The sequence below is a fragment of the Dipodomys merriami genome, unplaced genomic scaffold, assembly GCF_024711535.1.
Source record: "Dipodomys merriami isolate MVZ:Mamm:240054 unplaced genomic scaffold, mDipMer1.0.p SCAF_1, whole genome shotgun sequence".
Taxonomy (NCBI): Eukaryota; Metazoa; Chordata; class Mammalia; order Rodentia; family Heteromyidae; genus Dipodomys; species Dipodomys merriami.
Window position 1 is genome coordinate 127,731,609 of NW_027202270.1, and position 21,930 is coordinate 127,753,538.

The 21,930-nt window shown below is 47.3% G+C and overlaps 1 protein-coding gene across 4 annotated transcripts in view; it reads left to right on the forward strand.

Moving 5' to 3' along the window:
• Positions 1-21,930, forward strand: part of Ltbp2 (latent transforming growth factor beta binding protein 2) — a 102,395-nt gene that overhangs the window by 49,808 nt on the left and 30,657 nt on the right. For all 4 annotated transcript variants that reach the window (XM_070030062.1, XM_070030071.1, XM_070030080.1 and 1 more), the window contains 6 exons: positions 11,731-11,805; positions 15,092-15,214; positions 18,765-18,929; positions 19,184-19,387; positions 20,406-20,425; positions 21,190-21,220. In XM_070030062.1, coding sequence (XP_069886163.1) covers positions 11,731-11,805; positions 15,092-15,214; positions 18,765-18,929; positions 19,184-19,387; positions 20,406-20,425; positions 21,190-21,220 — 618 coding nt within the window. The remainder of the gene's footprint in view (positions 1-11,730; positions 11,806-15,091; positions 15,215-18,764; positions 18,930-19,183; positions 19,388-20,405; positions 20,426-21,189; positions 21,221-21,930) is intronic.

The window sequence follows — 21,930 nt, forward strand, 5'->3', positions numbered from 1 at the left end:
AGACACCTATTGCAGATTTTAAAAAAGTTTCATTCCTACTGTTCTCAGAGGTCTTAATCTGACATCTAGGAGGGATGAACAGGAGCCTATGCCTCAGTATTGCTTCTGACCACACAGCCTGTCTTTCCCTTTAGGCTTTATTCCTGGACCTGGCATGGATTCCTCTTGCCTGTCAGTAGTCAGCTCAGTGAGACAGTTTGGGGAGGGGTGCCTGGATCAGAGCCCAAAGGTGGGAGGAACAGGGCTGTTCCTATCATCAGACTCAGCAATGGAGCTGTAGCCACAGAAAATAAAGTACACATGGTTTTGCAGGGTAATAAGGTTTTGATAAAGAAGTACAGGGTAGTTAGTATTCAGCATGCAGGCTTGAGCATCTGACATGTACTAGAGACCAGACTCCAGACTCCATTCTGCCCTCTAGCTTCTCACCTGTGAAGTCTGGCCCAGGGAGGCAACACTACAGACCTCACAGGCTGCTGCAGAACTTAAATGGAAGCCCTGTGTACAGTAGCTATTACAGCTGGTCCTCTGTATCTGCAGTTCTGTATCTGCTCATGCAATCAACAGTGGATCAAAAGTGTTTGAAAAAAATCCAGAAAATTCCAAAAACTAAAGCTTGAATGTACCTCACATTGAACACTATACTGAATCCACAGAGGAAGTGATGTGTGGTCACAGCTCTTACAACCTCCTGCCATTGTGCAAATCTTCTCTCTTTCTCTGGCACTCACATTTGAGTTGTTCACCTCTTACCTCCCATGAGTCCTTTGTGCTTGAGCCTGAAAAGGCTGCATCTGTACTATGCAGACTGCTTGCTTGTCATTGTTCCACAACAATACTGAATAATACCTGCTTGCATGGCATATACATATAATAATCAGTTTGAGATTATTTAAAGAATACAAGAGGATTGCAGAGATATACCATTTGATATAAGAGACATCCACAGATCTTGATGCCATGGGTCCTGAAACCAATTGTTTGTGGACAGTAAGGAATGGCTGAACTATAATATTTTTTATTTACTTTAGTTAAACAAGGAAAATTTCACTGTGACATTTCTGTGCATGTAAACAAGGTATTATAATCAATCTCCCCTTTCCTCCATCATTCTCCCTTGGGTAGTACTATTATTATGATTTTGTGTTGTATATGCTGGTCCTTGGGCTTGAATTCATGACTTAGGCACTGTCCCTGAGCTTTTTTGCTCAGGGCTAGTGCTCTACCACTTGGAGCCACAGCACCATTGCCAGCTTTTTGGTAATTAATTGGAGATAAGTCTTGCATACTTCCCAGCCAGGCTGGCTTGGAACCACAGTCCTCAGATCTCAGCCTCCTGGGTAGCTAGGATTGTAGGTGTGAGCACCAGCATCTGGCTCTATCATTATAATCTTTATTACTGTTGTTAAAGTTGTCCTGAAAAAAGGAAAATGGACCAACACATCACTCTACTCACTATCTCCCCTGTAGGCCAAAGACATTTTTCAGTGTTTTTTTTTTCTTTCCTTGTTTTTCTTCCTTCTTCTTGTCAGGCTAATTCTTTGTACTTTTTTAAATCTCACATTCTGTTTAGCCAACAAATATTTACATTGACCAAGATGCATTTGAAGTACCCATGGTGAGCAGTGCCTGAGCAGACACAGGAGGAAGCAATGGCAGAGTGCCTCCCCTCTTCAGGGTTACAGTCTACTCTAGGAATGGGGGCATAGACAGTTGGTGGACATCAGAAACAAAAAGGCTAGTGCAGTGGTTAGACAAGTGCTAAGTGCTGTGCAGACCCACAATAGTAGGATGAGGCACTCATGAGGCATGGAGCACCTGGGTACAAATTAGAAAATAAATGATTCCTCCTATTTTTCCAGAACCATCTTGATAAGCATAAAAAGCTAAGGTGTGAGTAATTCCCTTAGATATGGTGCTTCTGTGCATTGTGAGGAATAGGACCCTAGCTTGGATGGCAAACCCAGGAAAGCTTTCCAGAGTAGAGGACATCCAGGATAAGATCTGAAGAATGAATAGGGAGGGCTGGGATGGTGGCTCAGTTTTAGAGTTCTTGCCTAGCATGCTTGAAGCCCTGGGTTTGATTCTTCAGCAATACATAAACAGAAAAAGCCAGAAGTGGCACTGAGGCTCAAGTGGTAGAGTGCTATCCTTGATCAAAAGAAGCTCAGGGACAATGCCCAGGCCCTGAGTTCAAGCCTCAGGACTGGCAAAAAAAATTTTTTTGGGGGGGGTCTGTTCATGGGGCCTGAACTCTGGGCTTGGGCGCTGTCCCTCAGCTCTTCAGCTCAAGGCTAGTGCTCTACCACTTGAGCCACAGCGCCACTTCTAGCTTTTTTCTTTTTGCTATGTGGTGCTAAGGAATCGAACCCAAGGCCTCAGCCATGCAAGGCAAGCGCTCTACCACTGAGCCACCTTCCCAGCCCCCCCAAATTTTTTTTTTAAAGAATGATGGACAGTCAAGATGGGGAAGTGTTAGCTACTCAAGGAAATTGCATTTGCAGGTGAGGCCAGGAAAGTGAGCAACATTTCTATAGTGTAACATCCATCTCTTGTTGGGCCCTGCCCAAGCTGGGCTCTCCTAAAGGAAGGTAGGCATATCAGAAGCATTAGGTGGGATCAGGTCTCCCAAGTCCGTTGAATGGCCTCTTGGGAGCATCCAGGACTTAGTGCTGCTGGCCAAGGTGCTGACTTGCCTGGGGACAGCAGGGAACGGTGAAGGCTCATCCAAAATGCAATTGCCGAGCAGCCTTAGGAGTTTCTCTTCTTGTCTTGAAGCTTGGGGGCTGCCATGATGTTGCCTCTGGAGTCTGGGGAACAATGGAGGGCAAGACTGGGCTCAGCTGTGGCCAAGGCATGAAGTTGTGGAGTGTGGCTAAGAAGCAGGATTTTGAAAGTGACCTCACCAAAATCTTGCTTCAGTGCTGAGTTCTACCTCCCACCCAGGGTTTAGGCCCTGAGATGTCTGAGGTTTGGCCACCAAGCATGATCCAGAGCTGTTGACATATGCCAGAGGGAAAGTAGTATGGAGAGTCCTGCAGGGTCCTTGGCTGGGGGGAGGGAGGGTGTCAGTCTCTCGTCTCCATGAACATCTGGTGATGTTAGTGGACATTAAAATCAAAGCCAACCTAGATTCCTCATTTAAATATCACATCCTCTGCTTGTGGCATTCTAGCAGAAACATGTGCTTCTGCCTGTGCAGGACCAGGGGGCTTATCAGGGATGCAGAGATGCAGCAAGGACAGCTACTGGCAGTGAAAGATGCCAGGCCTGGTCCCCTCAGCCAGAGCTGGGCACAGGAGACTGATTCTGAGCATGAGAGAATCCTTATTCACAAGTTGGGAACAGAAGAAAAGATAAGTGTTTGCACTTCAAAGGCTTCACGCCAGCCCATATGCCCCATTCCTGATCTAGGCTGTGTCAGTCTCATCAGCTTAACTCTCCAGATAATCAAGGAACTTGCTCCCAATAAAATTGACCAGCTTTGTCCAAGCAGGGCCTGGTACCTAGTGATAACAGGTGTGGGAGCAGAGTCCCATGGGTCAGGGTACTCTATCTGCATGTGAGGGTGCAGAATACCAGATGCATCCCTGGACACCCCTCAAGTCTCAGCCCTTGCCTCTACATCTCCTAGGTAGTAGCCTCCTTTTCTATGATCCCTCTCCCACTATGTTCAACACAGCTCAGCAGGATGGGCACCAGGGCACAGACCCTGGAATGTCAGACATTCCAACATCCTGAGCAAGAAATAACAAAGAGCTGGGTAACGTAAACATTTGAAACACATGAAAGCGCAGCTGGGCACTGTAGAGGGAAGGGCACACAATGTGGGTAAACCTTGTTTGTATTGACCATGTGCCAGACATCTAGCTTGACACCGGTGCCTAAGGCTGGCGGGGCGGGGGGGGGGGTGGTGTTTCTTTAAGTAGGCATGACAAGCAAGTTGCTATGCAAGATCAGGTGATGAAAGGATGAGCTTCTGGGGTGGGTTGGGGAGATGCTTGGCAAGAAGCAGGACTTCTAAGTTCTAGCACATTCTCCACTATTGTAGCTTTGCTTCTGTTTCTCATCTGGTGAGATGGGATTTGCCTCTCAGGGAAGGCTTTGTCTTGTCCAGCAAGTGGTCTAGCAGAATCAGGTTATGATGAGTACAATAGTGTGGGCAGTCTGGAAGCCATGTGACTTCATGATGTCCCCCATGTGTGTTAGGCTTTCATGCTCTATGCCACAAGTTGAAGGAGATCATGCAGAACACTGTTATTTCTATCATGGGAAAAGACTGCCTGGAGGTCTTAGTTGCAAGGTACAGGAAAATCCTCTCTTCCAGAATTCCAGACTACCCTTCCCCATGGAAATGGCTATGGGTTCAGTCTAGACCTTCCTTCCTCTCCCCTCTGAGTGAGAGCTGCAGTATGTCCCCTACTGGCCTTCCAGGACTTCTTCCTGGCTCGATCTTCCTAACCCTGGGAGTTATCAAAGCCTCTCCAGTGCCCCTGCTAGTATCTGGGAATGCACCGAGCTCAAGAGCTACATTAATTGAGGCCACATTTGAGTTTCTATATAAGACAGACATCTGAGTTGCTAGAAAGTTGGCAAGTGTCCCATCAGGCTTGGCACTAGCTGTGTTAACTCCAAGGCTCCTTTGCTGGAAAGGATAGAGCTGGCACATGGCTCAATGCCTATAGTGGTGGCCTCCAGCTGTTTGCCACAAGATCTTCTTTCTGTCTGTCTGGCCTAGGATTAATTCACTTCAGATCCCAGGCCCCTCCTTATATCTCCAGGAAAAGCTGATTCTCTCACTCCTTTAAGGAATTCTGAATCTTCCCCTCCTTAAAACAAGAAGACTGCCAATTTTTTGCTGAACTTTTATACTTAGCTTGACATTTCTTGCATTGTTTCATTCAGTATGTACAACCTGTAAACTAAAGGCCTTTTTTTGTCTAACACAGGACTCAAATTCTATATTTGATGCGTTTACCTATTGGCTACTGCTCTACCACCTGAACCACTTCTCCAACCCCAAGCTAAAGGTCTTAATGAAGAAAATGCAGCTCAGAGAGGCTTAGGAACTTGTTCAAGGTCACACAGTACGGAAGGATGAAGGTATTCTAGGGAGAGCTGGGCCTGCTTGAGGGATACCAAACTCAGGGGACTGCACTTGAATTTTGTTGCCAAGAGGTTGCATGTTAAATGCATTTCATAAGTTACTTGTGCATAAAGGACAATTCCTGTTAAGACTGGATCCAACACACAGGCAGATTAGCAATATGTAGCCCAGCCTAACAATTAAGAGATGTTCAAAGAACTGCACTAAACCAGGTTCACACCTGCAATCTTAGCTACTCAAGAGGCTGAGTTCCTGAGAATTGAGGTCCAAGGTCAGCCCAGGCAGAAAAATCTTGAGATTTCATCCACAAAATAGTTAGCAAAAAATAATTAGTAAGGATGGAGACATGGCTCAAATGGTAGAATGTCAGTTAAGCAAGTAAGCCAAGTAAGCGTGAAGCCCTGAGTTCAAATCCCACTCCTGCCACAAAAAGAAGAAGAAGGAGCAGGAGCAAGCAGCAGCAGCAGCAGCAGCAGCAGGAGGAGGAGAAGGAGGAGGAGGAGGAGGAGGAGGAAGAGGAGGAGGAGGAGGAGGAGGAGGAGGAGGGAGGAGGAGGAGGGAGGAGGAGGGAGGAGGAAAGAAGAAAGAAAGAAACAACTGCCAGAGGCAAAAGTGAGTAGGTTCATTCCATATGATTCTAGAGAGGAAAAAAAATAGAAGCATGGATGTTTCTAGTAAACAGCTAGTTTAACTTGAAACAGCTTAAGAGACATGCAAAGTTGCAGGTAGCCAGCAAGAAAATACATTGCACCTAGAAGTCCTGAGCTCCACATGGCAAGTGGTATATTTGCCAAAACAGGCTTCCCAAAGGAGGTGAGGAAGAGACTGGCCTTTTGAGGGTTTGCATACATGTTTGAGGAGTTCCTTGAAACTCAACAGAAAGAATGTTTTCCTTTCTTTGGCCCTTACTCTGGCCCACTAGAAGTATTACAGGAGTACTTCTGTGATGCCAGCACCATGGAGGATTGGAGATCTGAGAATAATGTGGACCCAAGGGGAAATCACAGCAGCACCGTTGTTATCATTAGTAACTGCTTATTTGAGCCAGGTACCATGCTAAGTGCTTTCTCATTGCGCTGCATCCTAATGATGTTTCCAGGTGCCGGGGCTACCATGTCCATCTTACAAAAGAAGGCCCATCTACTCCAAACCCCTGCTTCCAGCCACACTGTGATTTGTAGCTTTTGCTGTATTGGCTTAGACATTTGCTAAATTGTGGGACCCCAGTTTGGGGAACAGCTGTGCTTGGGTGGGGTTCTGGGGAGACACCCAGTCTTAGAGAATTGAAATTGAAAAAATTCCCATTGTTGGGCTTAAAAAAAACAAAACAAAAACCCACAAGAAATCCAGTGTCCCTTTGGCTGGGCCAATGTTCTGAAAGCTTCCTCCAAGGGACTTGAAGCCTCCTGGGAATCGTGTCCCAGGCTCAACTAGCTCCCTCCCGCTGCACCCACTCCTCCCAGCGGTGGGTACACATGACACGTGGCATCTCTAGCCTGGGGGGCTCCAGGAAAGACCAGGGCTGGTGGAGTGGCTCCTGTCTGAGCACAGTTCTGTGCAGAGCCCTCTCCACCTCACTGTTTGTAGTGGTGCTGGCCTTAGTGCTTCGTGGAGGAAATTTCTTTAGGTAGTTATCTTTAAGTGGAATGTCCATGATCACTGATGATGATGGACAGTGGAACCACTGGTGTTTCACAAAGGCAGAAAGTCTGGGTAATGGACATTATGATTATTAGTACAAGGACTAGAGGCATGGCTCAAGTGGTAGAGTGCAAGCCAAACAAGTGCCCTGGGTTCAAATCTCAGTGCTGCCAAGACAAATCTGAGACATGACTGTTGCTACAGTGTGATGACTGTTGTGCTCAAATGTTTACATGCTTGTTTAGTGTTCACAATAACCCTAAGCCACTGAGTAAGGACTTATCTCCATTTTACTAAAAAGAAAATCCAGACTCAGAGAGGTTGAGTAACTTGCTCAAATCCATCCAGCTGTGCAGGGTAGCAGACCAGCATGCTATCCTTTAGCCTGTTGCTGGAAGAAAGAAGGATGAGAGAAGGAAAAAGAAAGGAGAAGGGAAAGAAGGGATGGAAAAGGAAAGAAGGAGAGAATGGAGAAAAGGAAAAAGAAAGAGGGAAAAGGAAGGAAGAAAAGAAGTGAGGGAGAAGGAGAGAAGGAAGGAAGGAAGGAAAGAAGGAAGGAAGGAAGGAAGGAAGGAAGGAAGGAAGGAAGGAAGGAAGGAAGGAAGGAAGGAAGGAATAACACAAGGGCATCTACTGGGATTGTACCAGACATTGTGCTAGATTCAGTCTAACATTCTTGCAGGGGGAGGAGCAAGGGTTGCACAAATTTAATTCAACAACCATACAAATTGAGTTTCTGTCCCCACTTTTACAGATGAAAAACTTCAGGCTAAAAGAGGGTAAAAACAGGGGTGGGAAGGTGGCTCAGTGGTAGAGTGCTTGCCTTGCATGCCTGAGGTCCTGGGTTTGATTCCTCAGCACCACATAAGCAAAAAGAAAAAAAAGCCAGAAGTGGCGCTGTGGCTCAAGTGGTAGAGCGCTAGCCTTGAGCTAAAGAGCTGAGGGACAGCGCCCAGGCCCAGAGTTCAGGCCCCACGACCAGACCCCCTCAAAAAAAAGAGGGTAAAAACATGGGTCCCCGGTCACAGTACCAGTCTGAGTAGAGTCAGGAATTTGATATGGGTCTGGCTGCCCCAGCTTATCCAACCTTGTACTAAGCAAGTAGAAATTCCTCTCCAGCATACCTGCCTGAGCTTAACAAGTTAAGAGCCCAGGCTCCATCCTGCTCACATGCCTCTGTGGCACCAAGTTCAGCCTCATCAACCATGTGAATCTGTTCCCTGGGTGGAGGGGAGAGGACCCTACACATCCCCCTGCTGTGGACACCTGTCATCACAGGCTGGAATTGGCAAGCTGTAAACAGCCCTGTGGCCAAACACATGTCTTCACCATCTCCTCCTAGCTCTGCCCATGGAATCGGAGCCAAAACTGTCTTCTGTAATTAGTTTGCCTTTGCTGGGGCCTCCTTGGGGGTCCCAGCTAAAGGAAGATTTTAGCAGGATTGAGCAGACTGCAGCCAGAGGCTTTCTCTATCTTTCTGCAAGCAACAGGGATGCAACAGAGGGGGACAGAGACCGAACTCAGGAACCAGAAGAGCTGAGATCAAGGTCCAAAGTCACATGGCCCCATTTTCTTACCAGAAAAGTTACTCATGCCTGCCCTACCTGCTGCATCAAGGCATCTTGTGGTCAGATGCCCTGGAGTTCAAGTTGATCCAAATTGGGTCCCTGGTAGTTGCTTTGGCTTTGTAGGAACTCAGAGTGCTAACTATAAGGACAACTACTTAAAGATAATAATTTTTGAAAAGCACCTCCCCCCCAAGAAAAAAAGTTCACCAGTGTTGCCTTGAAGAATGCATGAGAACCACTGCTTAATCATTTTATCTCCAGATATTTGATGGTACATTCTCTCCGCTCTCCTCTGAACCCTTGTTACAACCTTGGTCTGGTGTGGGGCCTAGAGAATTAGAGAATGGGGTTTTCACAGTGCCCTTTGTCAAATCTGCAGGACTAGACAGAGTTCCTTAGATACAGTGAGGACACTTGTCAAGCATCCAGTAAGTTCTTCTGACCTTCTTCTGAGTATTCAAGATGATTATCTAGGAAAGGAAATGACCAGAGAAGGTGGACTTGTTGGGAGCACACAGGAGAGGCCTTCCCTCCCCTGCCCTGCCCCCATCACTGTGAACTGCCTGTCTCACTGGCTGTTGATTCTTACCCAGGCCACATTGCTGTCTAAACTCCTTTTCACCTAAGGAGATGGAGGTTGGTTTTTCTGGACTGGATGATGAACTTCAGTTTCACAGATGCTGGGAACTAGCCCCTCATAGACTGTCTGGGGAGGTGTGAGGAAGGGTGGGGAGAACTCTAGGATGAGGGTTTGGGGTGAGGGTTATTAGCAAAGTTGGGAGACAGTGGCTTGGCAGTTATTTCCTCTGGAAGCCTGCCTTCATTAAGTACTGATTGACCATACAGTACTTTGTCTCCAACCCAGTGAGAGTGCAGAGCCCCTTCACCAAGGGAGAAAATCTTTGTATTAGAAAGAGCACATTTCCAGCCTAGTGAACACAGCAGGCTCCGCTCAGCTCACGATGTCAGGTTCTCAGGGATTTCTGCAAGTGCCAGCAGCTGGTTTCCCTCTTGCCACAGCCAACCTGTCTGCCACTCCTTTTGTGATCACTGAGGAAGGAAAGACATTTCCTAACTTCCACTCCCTCTTGACAGCAATGCTGCATTGGCCTTCAGGCTCATCCATATTCTCCTGACACGTCTCTTTACCTCTGTTTGAGACTCTCCCTCTCTCTCTCTCTCCCTCTCCCTCTCTCTCTCTCTCTCCCTCTCCTTCTCTCTCTCTCTCTCTCTCTCTCTCTCTCTCTCTCTCTCTCTCTCTCTCTCTGTCCCTCTCTCCATCTCCCTCTCTCGCTCCCTCTCTCTCTCCCTCTCCCCCTCCCTCCCTCCTTCCCTCCTTCCCTCCCTCCCTCCCTCCCTCTCTCTGTCTCTGTCTCTGTCTCTCTGTCTGTCTCTCTGTCTTTCTCTCTCTCTGTCTTTCTCTCTCTCTGTCTTTCTCTCTCTCTCTCTCTCTCTCTCTCTCTCTCTCTCTCTCTCTCTCTCTCTCTCTCTCTCTCTCTCTCTCTCTGTCTCTCTCTCTCTCTCTCTCTCTCTCTCTGGCTCCCTCTCCTTTCTCTCTCTCTCTCCCTGAAAAGACATGGCCTTTGTGCCTTCTCTCATCTTCCACTCTGCCTTATGGAGTGATTGTTGTGAGAAACATCGAAAAACAAAGGACACCGTGTCCTTGCAACAGCAGCATCACGAGGATGTTACTCCTCAGCCCCCTGGCGATTGTCTTGCATTATTCTTCATAATGTCCCTGGGCTGCATCTAATCAGCCTGCTTTCTGAGTTTCTCCAAACAATGTCTTTTTTTTTTCTTCTCTCCTCTCTGTCCTCAGCTCATACTGCCAGGCCCCGTGCCAGGGACACGCATGTTTCCCAGCCTCACTCCCATCTTCTCTCTCACTTCCAGTATAGTCTCAGTCCACATTTATCTCCACGAGACTGGCCTGCTAAGGCATGTCCCACGGTAAGTATGCAAATCCAGAGAAAAACAGGCCACACTGACACTTCAAAACCAGGAATGGTGGTTCATGCCTGCAATCCCAGTACTCAAGAGTCTCAGGCAGGAGGAGCAAAAGTTTGAGGTATCCTGGGTTATATAGCAGGACCCTGTCTCTGTAAACATACCAAAATAAACTAAAACTTCAAATAATATTTTTAATATTAAAGAAAATCTTTAGACTTTACTAGGATATGGCCTCACCTGGTCTGTCTGTGTGCCAGACTGGCACACATCTGGTTTGGCATGTGGTATGTTCTCAGGTAAAGGAGGGTTCCAGGAGACTGTGGTGTATCCCCTTATCCTTGTCTTATTACCACATAATGTAGAATATAGTGCTTCATTTATAGGACTTTTATAATGTATAGTTTACTGATCCAAGCCTTGCAAAGTTATGTGACTACAAAATTCCCGTAGAGAAACAGTGGGTTCAAAATATACTAATGGCATAAGTGCAAGTAATCATAAAAGTATATTGCTGATACTGCTCATGATGACATGCCTTGAACATGTGATTAGTCAGATTATGAGGTTAAAATTACCAATCACATATGACCCAAAAGGATCAAAAAGACTATACTATATAGATTTATATCTTCTAGGATTAATAATAAATCATGCCTTAGGTTTATAATGTGCCTGATGAGAGCATCTATTGATGAATAATTGTGAGCTGGGTACAGGTGGTTTACACCTATAATCCTAGCTACTCAAGAGCTGAGATCTGAGTATCATAGTTCAAAGTCAGCCCAGGCAGGAAAGCTTATGAGACTCTTATCTCTAACTATCCACCAAAAAGCTGGGTGGAGCTATGGCTCAAGTGGTAGAGGGTTAGCCTTGAGCAAAAACAGCTCAGGGACAGTGCCCAGACCCCAAGTTCAGTCCCAGGACTGTCATAAATTTTTAAAAAGCTACGAGGATTACAGAAACATTTATAGTTTGCATTAATGTGACGGCATGTTCACTTAAAATCTACTCTCTTGGTGATTTTCAAGTACAGAATACATTGTTATTAATTACAGTCACCATGTTGTATAACCATGTTGAACGTATTCTTCCTATCTACCTGAGGTTTGTATTCTTTTACCAACAACTGCACAAACTACTCCTACCTCACCTCAGCCCCTGGTACCCTGTGGTCCACTATTTTTGCCTCTGTGGACTTATCTTTTGTAGATTCCATGTAGAAGTAGGATCATGTTGTGTCTTCCTGCATCTGGCCTATTTCTCCCAATATCACTATTCATATAATCAAGGTGGACCAGAAGAAGCCTGGCTAGAGTCAGATAGAATAGCCATCTAGGGTGATGGTTTGGGGGTCCCATGGCTGCTGAGTGGACTAGATCTCCAGACTGCACCCACTTCCCAGCATGGGTGACAGAGGAACCCAAGGGCCCTCCAGTGATACCTATCTATGTCTTTACTCCTTAGCCTCCCCAGTAATTGAAAATGGCCAGCTGGAGTGTCCCCAAGGGTACAAGAGACTGAACCTCACTCACTGCCAAGGTAAGCACAATCCAGACCAGGCCTGAAGTAGGGGCGGGAAATAATGAGGCCTATTGATACAGAAGCAACACCATTCATTCTTATATAAGAAAGGCACTGTTGCTGCCTAGGTGGCCTCCGCTGGACATCTCTAAACCCCACCTTGGAGAAAAGTTATTGGCTGCTTGTTCCAGAGGTTGGAGGACATTGGAAACTTGCTTGAGAGTACAAAAGAGAAAGCCAAGGCAATTGAGGCTCCCCCTGCCCCCCCCCACCATCTCCACCTCACACACACTCAGAATTTGGTCAGGTGTCTGGGGCTATGTGAAATGCCTGAAGGTGCCATTCCTCTCCCACACATCTATTCACCTACTGGTTTTCCTGGAACAGAAGGGATTTCTGCTAGGTCAGCCTGAGCTGGTAGAAACCTCTGGGCTTGTTGCAACAGAATATCTTTAGCTGCTCAGGCCTCCCTCCCACCAGCCTCAGCCCGCATACAGGAAGGGCAAGGAGGGACAGGAGGTATACAGAGCAGGACAATGAATCTTGGTCCTGCTCTGGCCTTGCTGGCCTGGTTGAGGGCTCTGAAGGCCAGCTGAGCTGAGCTCACCACTAAGGAGGGCTGAATGGTTGTGGCTTTGTCACTACTAGGGGCTCAGAAGGGGTAAAGAGCGGAACCTGGTTGGCCAATGGGTCAGAAGTCTTTACTGAGGAGCAGTGTCTTCCTCTGAGCTGGTTCCCTGCCCTGCTGGTGAGGAGGGAGGGCTGTAATGTGGCGAAGGGATTTCTGCCCCTGAGAGTCTCCTGAAACCGGAAACATTAGCAAGAAGCTCTCATGCTCTCTCTCTGTCTCTCTGTCTCTTTGTCTCTTGTCTCTTGTCTCTTGATCTCTGTCTCTGTCTCTATGTCACTGTCTCTGTCTCTCTGTCTGTCTCTGTCTGTCTCTGTCTCTGTCTCTGTCTCTGTCTCTGTCTCTCTCTCTCTTTTCTCTCGCTCATCAGTTGTGAGGCATAAAGTCAGGGCCTGGTTGCTATCCCTAAGCTTTTCTGCTCAAGGCTAGTGCTCTACCACTTTGAGCCACAGCTTCACTTCTAGTTTTTTTTTTTTTCTGGTAATTAATTGGAGATAAGAGGCTCACGGGCTTTCCTGCCTGGCCTAGCTTCAAACTGAAATCCTCAGATCTCAGCCTCCTGAGTGTCCAACTTTGAACTTCTCTTTTGAGAGTTTCAACAACCAAACAGATACTTGTCTGTAAGACTCACCTTGAGTAAAGCTCCATGGGAGACCAGGGCATTGCCCCAGATGGCACTAAGGTACCTTCCCCCTCAAAAGTTTATTTTATAGTGAGGAGGCTGATGGAAGTTGGGTGGCTACTGTCGACCTTTGGGAACACCAGTCTGCAGAAGAAATTTCTAGTTTACCAGACAAAGGGCAAGGCAAGGCAGCCTATCCTGGGGTCATACACCTTAGGGAAATATACTAAGGACCTAGGGAAGAGTGAATATGGGGAGAACTCTCTGTTACTGCCCTTGTTAGCATATCAGGGCTGTTCATGTCTACCTTGTCCCAGTCTTCTTCTCCTGGCAGGTTTTTCCATCTGGAGCATTAAGGCCATTCTCAGGATCTAAATGAACTTCCTCCCCTGCCTCCACAGAGCCTCTGGGATACAGGATACCAAGCCACACCCCAGAGGGACCCACCTCTGAAACCTTCCCATTCCCATATGGTGACTGTGGTCTGTGGTCTCCATGTCTGGGAAGGGGCTTGCTGCCTCTAACCACATATACAATCCCTCCTTTCTCTACAGACTTCCTTCCTGTTTTCACAGAGTTGGAGAATAGAGAGTTATGTCTACTATGCTAAGAATTAAGTACACAGTGATGTGAAAGGCACAGTCTTCCCTATGTAACCTAAATGGTTATACTATGGGAGATGGTTTTTGCTGAGTGTTATGGGATCTCTTGGTAGAATGCAACCCAGGCTGGGAAAATCAGGTTCTCCTTCCTGGAGAGGTTGTACCCAAGTCAAGTCTTTAAAACTGAACACAAGTTGGCTAGCTGAAGAGGTTCAGACCTTCTATGTAGAAGAATAAGCAAAGGAACAATTTGGGCCAGAGCTACACAGGAGGCAACCCCCCAGATATGCCAGTGTTTACCTTAGGCTCTGGGAAGGGCCTTGGGTATCATGTTACAGTTTAGGAGCCCCCACTCCTGCTTTCAGGAGTTTATGGTAGAACTATCACTCTGGCCAAACTCTAGAGGCACTTCCCAGGCACCTCTGTCCTGATAAGGCATCCTACTAAGGAATAATTCCCCTTGGTGCCCAAGCTGAATCATCTTTTAGCCCCTTGTCCTATGTGGGTTTCCCTGAAGCTGTAGGTGAGCAGGTAACTCTGAGACAATGGGCTTCCTGAACTACCTCCCGGCCCTGGAGGTGATGCCTCCACAAACCTTCCCTATTCAGCACGCATGCTACCAACACAGCCAGCCAAGATGCTCCCCAGTTCTTGGAGCTTGGTGTTGTGAGGCTGGGGCTTGGTTCTTGTTCTTGGCAGCATGAGAAGGTTTAAACATCAAGATCAAAGCTAATGTGTGTCCTTGTCCAAGGAAGGGCCTGAGCCTCCACTGGTTTCAGAAGGTATACAGACTACCTGAGGACCTGCATAGATACTGTCCTAGTCCCCTGCCTCTGCCCACCCTTACTGGTCCTGTCCCTCAGTACCTGTCCTCAGCCTCCTGCTTCCACCTACCTGCTGACATGCTCTTCAGGGTCTTGGGCCCTGCAGAAGTGCTCAGAGACCTCTCAAGAAAGTCAATTTGCCTATTCACCGTCATCCAACCTAGACAGTCCCTCTTGCCTATTTCCTCTGTTTATACCCTACTTGTCAGACTCACAAGAGCTGAGTGACTGGGCAAGTTACTCCTATAAACTGAGAACACATCGACCTACGTGATCACACTCTTTTGTGAGAACTAATGGGGTCTCGTACATTAATATCTAGTATATTATGCAGCACAGAATAGGCATCCCTAAAATGTTAGCTCTTCACATTAAGATCATCATTAGTGCTGATTACTGAACTAAATACTTTGCAATTTTTCTTCCTAACAACATTGTCCACTAATTACTTATCATTATCCTCACAGATGAGAAAACTGAGTCACAGCGCAATAGACCACATTTAATAGATAGCAGCTCTCTTTTTCTTGTTTTAGTTGGAGAAAGCATTCAAAGGTCTCTGCGCAGACCCTCCCCACCATTGGACCTTGATGGGGCAGGTACTTGGTCATCTTTTCCACCTTTACAGATATCAATGAATGCTTGACCCTGGGCCTGTGCAAGGACTCAGAATGCATAAACACCAGGGGCAGCTACCTGTGCACGTGCAGACCTGGCCTCATGCTGGACCCATCTCGAAGCCGCTGTGTCTGTGAGTGCTGGGTGGGCGGGGGGGGGGGGGGAGGAGGGGAGGGACAGAAGCGGTGGCATCCTCCAGGGATAGGGGCTCCTTCCAGGCATGCAGGCTAGCTCCAGAGTAGTAAAGTTCCCCAGGCCTCAGCTCCCCATGACTCAGGTTTATGTTTGCTACTCATTTTGGATTTGGGCCAATGTACTAATCCGCACATCTGCCTGGGAAGGCCTCACTTTCCACTCTTCATTTCTTTTCAGGGACACTGTGGCAGTTTGAGATTCAGGTTTTCTACTTCTAGTATTTTTCTCTCTGATCCTCTCTGTCTCCTTTGCTGCCCCATCAACCCTGGGAATCATGTATTGCTTCTGCTATGGGGTGTGGCTGAGTCTTAGCTCCTGAGCTTAGCAGCCTTGTCATGTGACTATTAAGTGTCCTTTCTTAAATGTCTATCCAAAGATCAGTGGTGTCACTGCCCCATCCCAGGACCTTCCATAAGCTCAGGATCTTTTCCGAATGTGTTTCCACATTCACAAATACACACAACTTGTGAGCCTCAGTAATGTGAATGTGTGTGTGCATGCTTGTGTACCCCAGCAACTGTTTCCAGTGACCTCTGTGGTTTCCAGCCGAAAGAAACCCAGACTGGCATTCCCCCCAAACAGCAGAACTGACAACACAGCCCAGATGGGGCTTTGCTTAGACAGGAAGGCCTGACCAGAACTGAATAAATCCAGTCCTAACTGGCTTCAGGGACCAGGTCTCCTCCAGCTCAGAAGAGCTCCCTGTGGCTAGCCAAGTCCTGAGTTTGCAAACTGCCTAACACTGGCTTGGGGAAGGCCAGGGGGAGGAACAAGACTCTGGTGCCACCCAGAGGAAGTACTGATAGAAAGGGAAGCTGGATCTGGTGTGTCCAGGGAGAAGAGACAGAGAGATCCTTACTAAGAGCCACCAATAGTGAATCCAGGGGGAGGGAATTTATCAGTTTATCATATGATCTAACTGATGATATATGTGTGTGTGTGTGTGTGTGTGTGTGTGTATGTGTGTGTGTGTGCTATCTTTATATATATTGAAATATATAGATATATAGATATTTGACTAGTCAGGCACTGGTGGTTCTGGTGGCACTAGTGCACCTATAGTCCTAGCTACTCAGGAGTCTGAAATCTGAGGATCCTGGTCAGAAGCCAACCTGGGCAGAAAAATCTGAGGTATTCTTATCTCCAGTTAACCAACAAAACACTGGAAGCAGATGTGTGGCTCAAGTGGTAGAGTACAAGTCTTGAAAAGAAAAAAAAAAAGCTAAGCAAGAGCCCAAGGTTTTAAGTTCAAGCCTTAGTACTGACACAAAAAGAAGGGGGAGAAGAAGGAGGGGGAAAAGGGGAAAAGAGGGGGGAGGAGGGAAAAAGAGAAGGAAAAGGAAGAGGAGGTGAAGGAGGAGGAGAATGAGGAGGATGTATGTATTTTGTGTCAGTGAGAATTGTCTGTCAAGGCTCTGATGGACATATAACCCTTCCTTCTCTTCAGGGTCAGATTCCTTTATCAGGCAGATGTGCTTAACAAACACTTAGCTCCTCTATTAGGCCCAGCAGAGATGGCTCTGGTTGATTTTTATTTGCTGTCTCTCTTTTTTTGGGGGGGGGGCGGTCCAGTCGAGGGCCTGAACTCTGGGCCTGTTGCTGTCTCTCCTCAGCATTGCTCCATTCAGCCTTTCCCAAAAATTCATTTTTCTATAGGTGGGAATAGGCAGGTGTTCCTAAGCATTGCCCTGTCTCCCTACCACCTGATCATGACTAGAAGAGCCATCTATGAAGCTGGTCCAGCTTTCTGAAAGTCTAGCTTGGGTTATCTCAACAGAGATTAAACCTGCTCTCTTATTTCCTAGTTATACAGATCCCTTATTCTCATCTGCTTAAGGCAGTTTGAGTTGGGTTTCTGTCACTTGCAATCCAAACACTTGTGACAGTAAGCCTTCTTCACAGTGTCATGAAAATGAAATACAGCAAGGTGTGTAAGAGCCCTGTCAAAGCTCACATGCTATACCCAGGTAACTTACCAGCATTCCCTGAGCCCCAGATCTTCAGGTACATCTCTGTCTCTAGCAGTCACTTTCCTTGGGATACTAGAGGTGTGACCTCTGTTATATCCAGGCACTCTCAACATCCTTGGAGTCTCTTGCTGTGTCAATTTACACCATATTTTGGATGCCAGGCAGGCAGGCAGGCAGAAATACAAGTGTTTACCATGGCATGTTATTGCCATCATTACTTTACACCTAAAGAAATCAAGGCCTAGGAAGTCAGGTAGATCAAGGTAGTTTGAACTTGCTAAGTCCTGGTCCTGGTCCTGACCAAGAATCTCCAGCATCATTAATTCCTCAGCTTTGATTATTGTCTTCTTAATCCCATTCCTTGTCCACTGATAGTCTAGTTTCTCTCTAAGAATTTCAGTCTTTTCCAACCTGTTATAGCCTTCTTATTAGAGATAATATTCCAAGAAGCTGTTCTTTAATTTTATCATCAGAGTACAAAAAAGAGAACAATAGTGGTGGTATTGTTATGCTCTAAGCCCAGCATAGCTTAAACTCACTGGTACCATAGGATTTCCATTCATGGATTCAATGGATTTTTCCTTCAATGTTGAGATCTTGAGTCTTGAGTACTCTAGGCAAACACTCTATCCATGAGCCACAATCCTAATCCTAAATTCAGTGTTTGCCTGATCCATTGACTTAATCATCCATCCATTGGCTCAATACATACTACTGAGTGTCCACATGCTCCAGACACAGTGAGTGGAGACAGAGTCCCTAGCCTCATGACTCCCCATTAAGTCTTTCACTTCATCTCATCTTCCTAGTGAGGTTGCCCGTGGCCCCCAAACCACACTATTCCCCACTAAAGCACACACATAGTCTTCAGTGAGCACTTTAACCACAGCACCTAGAGACAAATATCTCTAATACCACATTTTTTTCTCAGGTTCTCTACCCAAGGAGTAGAGATCTGAGTGTCTCCTCCCTACTCAGCCATTCCTCCTACTGTTCTTTTTCTTTACAGAGTCATATTATGTAGCGGAGGCTAGCCTAGATCTTTGATCTTCTTGTTTTAGCTTTCTGAATGTTGGAATTACAGGCATGTGCTGCCATGCCTGACTTTTTCTCCTAAACTTCTTTTTTTTTTTGGGTGTGGGGGTGGGGGTCCGGTCGTGGGCCTGAACTCTGGGCCTGGGTGCTGTCCCTCAGCTCTTCAGCTCAAGACTAGCGCTCTACCACTTGAGCCAAAGTGCCACTTCCGGCTTTTTTCTTTTTGCTTATGTGGTGCTGAGGAATTGAACCCAGGGCTTCAGGCATGCAAGGCAAGCACTCTACCACTGAGCCACCTTCCCAGCCCCTCTCCTAAACTTCTTGTTCTTGTAAGTGTTTTCTAGGCCCCAAATTTCTAGACTGAAAGGTGAGCTAGGCTAGTCTGAGTGCATGCAACAGCCACACCTCCATTCACGGACCCCTGACTGCACTTTCCCTTCTTGTTGGTCTACTGCTCATTTCCACATATCTTATCTTTTGCAGCTGACAAAGCTGTCTCCATGCATCAGGGACTATGCTACCGGTCACTGGGGCCTGGCACCTGTACTCTGCCTTTGGCCCACCGAATCACTAAGCAGATATGTTGCTGCAGTCGTGTGGGCAAAGCCTGGGGCAGCAAGTGTGAGAAATGCCCCCCACCTGGCACAGGTACCCCCCCACTCCCTTCTTAGCTCTGGCCATCAAGATACTTCCTCAAAACTAATGCCATTTCCCCAGCCTTGGTTAGATCTCCCTCAAGCCAGAAGACAAAGTCTTCCTTCCCTGTTCTAGTCTATATCCCAACCTGATGCTCCCTCCCTCCTTGCCACAATTGTCCTCACCCTAGAGGGAAGGAATGGGGGGACCTGGTTTCCTGCTGAAATGGCATTGCTCAGCTTGTCCTCTGGCTGTTGACTTTACAGAGGCCTTCAGAGAGATCTGCCCTGCTGGGCATGGCTACACCTACTCAAGCTCAGACATCCGCCTGTCCATGAGGAAAGCTGAGGAGGAGGAACTGGCCAGACCCTCCCAGGAGCACACACAGAAGAGCAGTGGGCCTCTTCCTAGGCCAGCTGAGAGGCAGCCACTCCGGGAAGCCATGGACACCTGGCTTGAGGCTGACAAAGGTATCTCAACCGGGAGAGATAGCTGAAAGACTCTCCTTTCCCTTAAGGTTGTAGTACTTCAGAGATACTCACATGTGTATCCTGAGTTCCTTGGGTTCCCTCTCTGCAGCATAGGAAAGGGAGCTTGGAGCAGCAACACCCAGCCCTGGAAACCCCTGTCATGACTTGACATGACAAGAAGATCTCTCTCTCTCTTTCCCTCTTTATATGGAATCAGGAGGTGTCCACATCCCAAGGATTGCTTGAGGAGTTGAGAGAGGTTAGCTGTACCTCTACCCAGAGGATCAGAACTCTTCATGCCTAGCCAGACCTGCAGCCTCTAGGGCTGATGCTCGCTGTAAGGCCTGTAGAGCTGGATCCTGGGAATCTGTAAGCTTTTGGTTCTCTTCCCTGGCCCTAAGATCAAGGCAATCACTCCAGTCCAGCTACCTTAGATCCTGGAGGTGTGGGCCAAAAAGAGCTTGTGTTTGAGCCCCCTGGCAGGTGTTCTGGAAAACTGTGAGGTCATATCCAGGTCACCAAGCGCAGGAGGCCAGAAACAACTTAGGACCAGACAAAAAAGGTGATCACTACTGGAATCTGGGTCAGAGCAGTGAGGACAGAATCCCAGTTGTCATGATTGCTGGACACTAGCCAAACCAAGGCCAATTTCTTTCTTAACGCTGTCCCCTGGCCCATGATCCAGGGCAGGGGCTGTGACCCAAGTGGCTGAGGGGTGTGAGGGAAGGAGGTAGCTGTGCAGGGAGATGTGCTATAGGCCCAGTAGGATAGAGTGTCCCAAAGTGGGGCACTCTTGTCACTGGAGACCTTGAAGGAAAGCAGTGAGCAAAGTTGAGTTATTTTCAGTCCCTCTAGCTCTGGTCTTCTGGGGGGCTAATCCTAATAACATGATAACAGGCAAAGACAGAAAGAGCTGTCTGATGCTCACCCTGTTGGGAATGAGACTGTGAAGCAGTAGAGGGCAAGCTACTGCCTCTCTGACTCAAGCTCATGCTCTCCCCATTCATTCTCTTCCCAGGTGACTCTCAGGCTGGCCAGGTGAGTGAGTTCAGGAAGCTGGGAAATGGTAACTAGGTCCCAAGGATGGAGTGTATGTTGGATTTTACTTGGAGAGATGAAAAAGAGGAAAAGATTGTTTGATCCAAGACCTCATTTGACCCTTAATGAACTGAGAACAATAGCCCTGATTATGGGAAACTATTGGGATAGCATCCTCCCATCAGAACAATAAGGTTCTTCAGCAAAGAGAGAGACTGAGTCATTAGTCCAGACTGTCACTCAAACTTGAATGCTATGCATGAAGCCTAGAGCTGGTTCCAGTTCATTTTGGATCTAACACGCTCTGAGCTTGTTCAACAAGTGCCTCAAGGTTTCCTTCTCTCAGTGGCTCATGGCGAAGTAGAGGCACAGCTATGAATAGGCTCAAATGATTTCACTGAGAAAGGGACATCTGTCTCTTCTACAGCTGTGATGAGAGACATTGGGTGTGATATTCCAACTTCAGTACACTAGCCCTGTGGCTCTGGATGCTCTAGTTAACATCTAGAGCATCTGTCACTCTGTGACAAGGGGCACATAGCCTTGGTACCATATGGGCTGATGTTCCACATGTACCTAACATGGAGCCAGCACAGAAAACCATGGTTGTAAGGTGTCTAACAGAATTCCCAGCACTTAGAACTCATTATTAATACCTGGAATGCATGAAAAGTGGATGAGAGTGGAAGTAGAGTAAGTGTGGGGGGTGGGGGAAAAGATGTCATAGGAAGAGCCCAAAGTGACCTTCTTCCATTTCTGTTCAGGTAACAACCCACCTACCTTCCTGGGTCCCAGGTGAGTCTCTCTAAGCAGCTCTCAGGGGGGAAAAAGAAGGGAGGAAAGAGAGACCATAGTCTAGTAGCAGAGTTACTTTATGTGAGCTGGTCTGGGGTTCACATCAGAGGCAGCTGTGAATGATGTGGCATGTGAACTCTGTTCTGGGCAGTGAGGTTGGTGAGAGACCCCATGTTGCTGTGGTTAGGAAAATGAACTGAGAACAATAGAACCACTGCACTCTTCTAAATCTCATGGTACCATGCACGTCATCTCAAGAGGAGCCACCGGCTGAAGTAAAAGGCTTGGTTAGGTTTTGCGTAGCTATTTCCTCCAGGGGCATCATCTCACCTCTTGAAAACTGAGCTTGCCTTTCTGATGCCAGGAGTCTGAATCTTAGCATCCTCTACTCGTGGCATGGATGTGGTACCTCCCCTGCTGTCTCCCAAAGGGATAGGATGTTATTTGGGGCAGAGTTCTGTAAACTGGAAGATGTGTTACACACAGAAGGAAAAATGTGGCAATCAGGAGACCAGGGCTATGGTGGTGCCTCCTGCAAGCTGGGTGGCCTCAGACAAGTGGTCTTTTCTACATACCTTCCCATCTTCTTTCCTATGAGAGGAAGCAGGGGATGCATTCTTTGCCTCTGTGGGGCCAGGTCAAGTTTCAGAAGTGGAGGCATGGAGGGGACCTAGGCACTTCCACTCCCCCCTCATTCTTGGGAGTCTAAA